This window comes from Phalaenopsis equestris, unplaced genomic scaffold (genome assembly GCF_001263595.1).
Source record: "Phalaenopsis equestris unplaced genomic scaffold, ASM126359v1 Scaffold000084, whole genome shotgun sequence".
NCBI classification, from domain to species: Eukaryota; Viridiplantae; Streptophyta; class Magnoliopsida; order Asparagales; family Orchidaceae; genus Phalaenopsis; species Phalaenopsis equestris.
Window position 1 is genome coordinate 126,603 of NW_018164526.1, and position 4,448 is coordinate 131,050.

The 4,448-nt window shown below is 36.2% G+C and overlaps 1 protein-coding gene across 1 annotated transcript; it reads right to left on the bottom strand.

The window, feature by feature from the left end:
- Nucleotides 1-2,506: 2,506 nt before the first annotated feature.
- On the bottom strand, nt 2,507-3,058 carry LOC110019846. Its single transcript, XM_020717702.1, has one exon. The coding sequence runs from the start codon at nt 3,056-3,058 to the stop codon at nt 2,507-2,509; it is 552 nt and encodes a 183-aa protein (XP_020573361.1).
- Nucleotides 3,059-4,448: the final 1,390 nt, after the last annotated feature.

The following is a 4,448-nucleotide window of genomic DNA, read 5'->3' on the forward strand; positions in this document are numbered from 1 at the left end:
CTTTGGTAGATATAAATCTCACATCTACTCTTCCCACCTACAGAGAGTCATAGAATTTAGAGTTTCCTTCTCCCCTTAAACAACGCAATTCACGGATTGCTGATAAAAGATATTGGTTGTGTTTGGCCAACTACTTTCACGACCATATAAAGTTTGGGTCATAATAGCTTGGGATGATGAATCAGTGATATCCTGACCCGGATATCTCTATATGATTATGACTGCTCTACCATTCCTTTGTTTATCCATTTGAGCTCTGTCACTCCTTTTGATGCTTCGTCGTGTCGTCTCATAGACCTCGATTGCGGACAGGTCGTCGCCCGTTTGAGATACGGTGATTCACCCTTTACCCTTATGGGCAGGTTAGGCCTGAAAGCATAATGAGAACCCTACAAAACGACTCAATTATTTCATAGGCTCTGTTTGTTGATGAGTCGTTACCCATTTGAGATCGTGAGAGACACACTCTTTGCCCTGTGACTTAGCGAGAGTTTTGAAGACATCGGGACACTCCAATGAGATAATCATCATTTCTAACATCATAAAAACCTAACTTTCTGTCACAAACTTCACAATTCCATAGTAGCTCACATAATTTTGAGCAAACTTCTAAGGAACAAGGTGATCGACATTATCGTAATGGCTAACAACCTCATGAAATTATCACAAGTTGCACAAACAATCTAACCGGTGAGAGGAATAACATGATCGTATGTAGTTCATATATAACAACATCAAGAACACAACAAGATTAGGCAAAATAACTATCAAATAAAAAAGAGTATACGCATCGACAACCACCAATCAAATAATAAAAGAGAAGAAATTATGCAACAGAGAAGTACTGAGAAAAATTAAAATAATTAGTTAAAGGTCGTAAGAGCTAACCCCATTTCCAGGGCTTCATTCATCTTGCGAGATTTTCCTGATTGGTTCTTGATACAGATCAAAAGGAACATTGACAAGATATTGCATCTAAAACAGAATCAAACCCTTCTTGAACAAAGGATGAGACGCAGTTGTACCTCCCTCTTTCTTTCAAGAGATTTCTTTGCCACTTTGGTAGGTATAAATCTCACATCTACTCTTCCCACCTAAAGAGAGTCATAGAATTTAGAGTTTCCTTCTCCCCTTAAACAACGCAATTCACGGATTGCTGATAAAAGATATTGGTTGTGTTTGGCCAACTACTTTCACGACCATATAAAGTTTGGGTCATAATAGCTTGGGATGATGAATCAGTGATATCCTGACCCGGATATCTCTATATGATTATGACTGCTCTACCATTGCTTTGTTTATCCATTTGAGCTCTGTCACTCCTTTTGATGCTTCGCCGTGTCGTCTCATAGACCTCGATTGCGGACAAGTCGTCGCCTGTTTGAGATACGGTGATTCACCCTTTACCCTTATGGGCAAGTTAGGCCTGAAAGCATAATGAGAACCCTACAAAACGACTCAATTATTTCATAGGCTCTGTTTGTTGATGAGTCGTTACCCATTTGAGATCGTGAGAGACACACTCTTTGTCCTGTGACTTAGCGATAGTTTTGAAGACATCAGGACACTCCTATGAGATAATCATCATTTCTAACATCATAAAAACCTAACTTTCTGTCACAAACTTCACAATTCCATAGTAGCTCACATAATTTTGAGCAAACTTCTAAGGAACAAGGTGATCGACATTATCGTAATGGCTAACAACCTCATGAAATTATCACAAGTTGCACAAACAATCTAACCGGTGAGAGGAATAACATGATCGTATGTAGTTCATATATAACAACATCAAGAACACAACAAGATTAGGCAAAATAACTATCAAATAAAAAAGAGTATACGCATCGACAACCACCAATCAAATAATAAAAGAGAAGAAATTATGCAACAGAGAAGTACTGAGAAAAATTAAAATAATTAGTTAAAGGTCGTAAGAGCTAACCCCATTTCCAGGGCTTCATTCATCTTGCGAGATTTTCCTGATTGGTTCTTGATACAGATCAAAAGGAACATTGACAAGATATTGCATCTAAAACAGAATCAAACCCTTCTTGAACAAAGGATGAGAGATTAAACTTTAAACAAATGTACATGGATTTGTGACTTTCATAATCCAGCCCATCTCACACCATTTCTTTGGATCATCTCTAAGAGTTCGTTAGGCACAACTCAGATGCTTCATCACATCAATATAATCATTTCTCAGCTATGCCGCAGTTAACTTAACTAAGATGTAATTAAACTTTCCTAAAGAAAGAAGAAAAAATGCTTTCATCTCATTTTCCTAAACACTACTATCAAGTGTTATTAATCAAAGTTTGCGCTCTCGTGAGTCTGCAAATTTATTTGCAAATTTTAATAACTAGGAAGATTGGCTGATGCTGATTGCAATAACATTAAAGAAAAAAAAAACGTTCTAAGAGATTTATAAACAGGGATAGAAAACAGTAGCAAGATTAACATAACCCTAAAAGGGGCAGTGAACACTATAATGAACTCACAATCAGATTAGCTCTTCAACAAGTATAGGTCCGTTCTTATTTTCCTCATCTTCATCCAAATCCCCGTCAATTTCATAGCCATCCTTCTTTCCAGGAAACAATTCTCCATCAACAGTGCAGCCACTCTTACCACCAAAACCCGATTCCATCCCTTCTACCTCATCTCCATCTCCCCCCACAACCACCACCCTATCAGTCTCTAGGTCCCCGCCTCCCGCACCAATAACGACCAAATCATCCTTAGCTCCTTCGCTTTCTTCCTCCTTACCCTCGTCACCACACAAAGGCCGTACCGGCGGGCAGATCTCGCCGACTCCAAGAAGTTTGTCCGGGATCTCACCGTTGCTTGGTCCGGGATTCTGAACGCATCCACCGCTTTCGCGATCGAAGGAGACGCGAGATTTGAGGGAGGAGGCAGCTCGGGAGAAGGCTTCCTTGATCGATTCGATCGAAAGTGCACAGTCCTCGAGGCCAGCATCTTCCAGCTTTGGAGGCAGGATCGTGCCGAGGAATCTCTCCATTGCTCCTTCATTTGCTCCTTCGAATTCCTCCATCGTCTCAAGCTCCGGGAAATTGACAGAAGTAACGGAGAGAACAGTGGAAAAAACCCTAACAATCACGTCCCTGTTTTATCCGTTTTCGGCTCCTCTCAAGGCGTAATATCGACTGGGTAAAATGTAATAAATTTTAAAATTGAAGTTTAGATAAGAAATATGTGCCTAAGCATTATATATATATATTTATTTATTTATTTATTTATTTATTTGGTCGTTATATATATATAGAAACAATCGTCGGATGATTTGGTCGTTATATATATATATATATATATAGTAGGATAAATGCTTGTTGTTTTTGTTGTTATATATATATATGTAAATCTAAGATTTAGAAAAACCGATCGGACCGGTCAATTTGATCGTGAACTGGTGGTTAGTCCTGTCTGAATCACATTAGAAACCGTTTCTGACTATGAATCGCTCAGAACCGGTCGAACCGACGATTCAACCCATAAATCAGAGAGCATCTTCAAACTTGTTGGGTTTCACAATTTAAAAGGAGTGACAAGTCTAACATTTTAGTTTTGACATTTTTATGTTTCACAAAATGTGTGAGTTTTCATACATTTTTCGAATCATTTTGTTTGGTTTTCAACAACATTATACTTTTCATACACATATAAGTCTACTGGAGATGGAATTGAAAGACTTATAGGGATATTATTATTATTTTTATTATTCCTTTTTTTGTGGGGAATAAAAGAGCTGCCCTATGAAAAAAAAACATTTTTTTTATGAATAGGACCACTTAAAAAAATTCTATTTATTTATTTATTTATTCATATTTATATTATTATATTATTTAAATTATTATTAATTAATTTTATATTAATTAATTTTATATCATCTAGTTCAACTTAGGTCAAATCAATGAATCTTAAATATATTTTTTTTCTAGTTTGATGCCAGATTCAAATTTCAAAACCTTGTATAAATCTAACAATAACTTATGCAAAAGTGGCTAATATTATGTTACGTGAGGGAAAAAAAAACTATTAATTGTGAATTCAATTTTCAACTTTGATGTGTAATCAAAAAAAATATTTCACATCAAGCACAAATCTCAATGCATTTCAAGCAAAAAATATTTTGAATTGAAAATTAAGATCATCTTATCCTCATCCTCGATAAATTCATAGTTAAACTGATCTCTCCACAACACAAACTCAACAACACTGAAAGTGGTCTAATTCGAGCTAAAATGAGCCAGGATCAAACAATTGAAATGTAGCAAAGGACATTGATGCATTAATTGGAAGCTCAAATGATCTCAAAATTTGGCATGTTCTTAATCAAATCTAGCGGCTCGATGAGAGAAATCCAAAGTGCCTAGTATTATCTAATTCAAGTTCTTTATGACACTTAAATATATATATATATATAT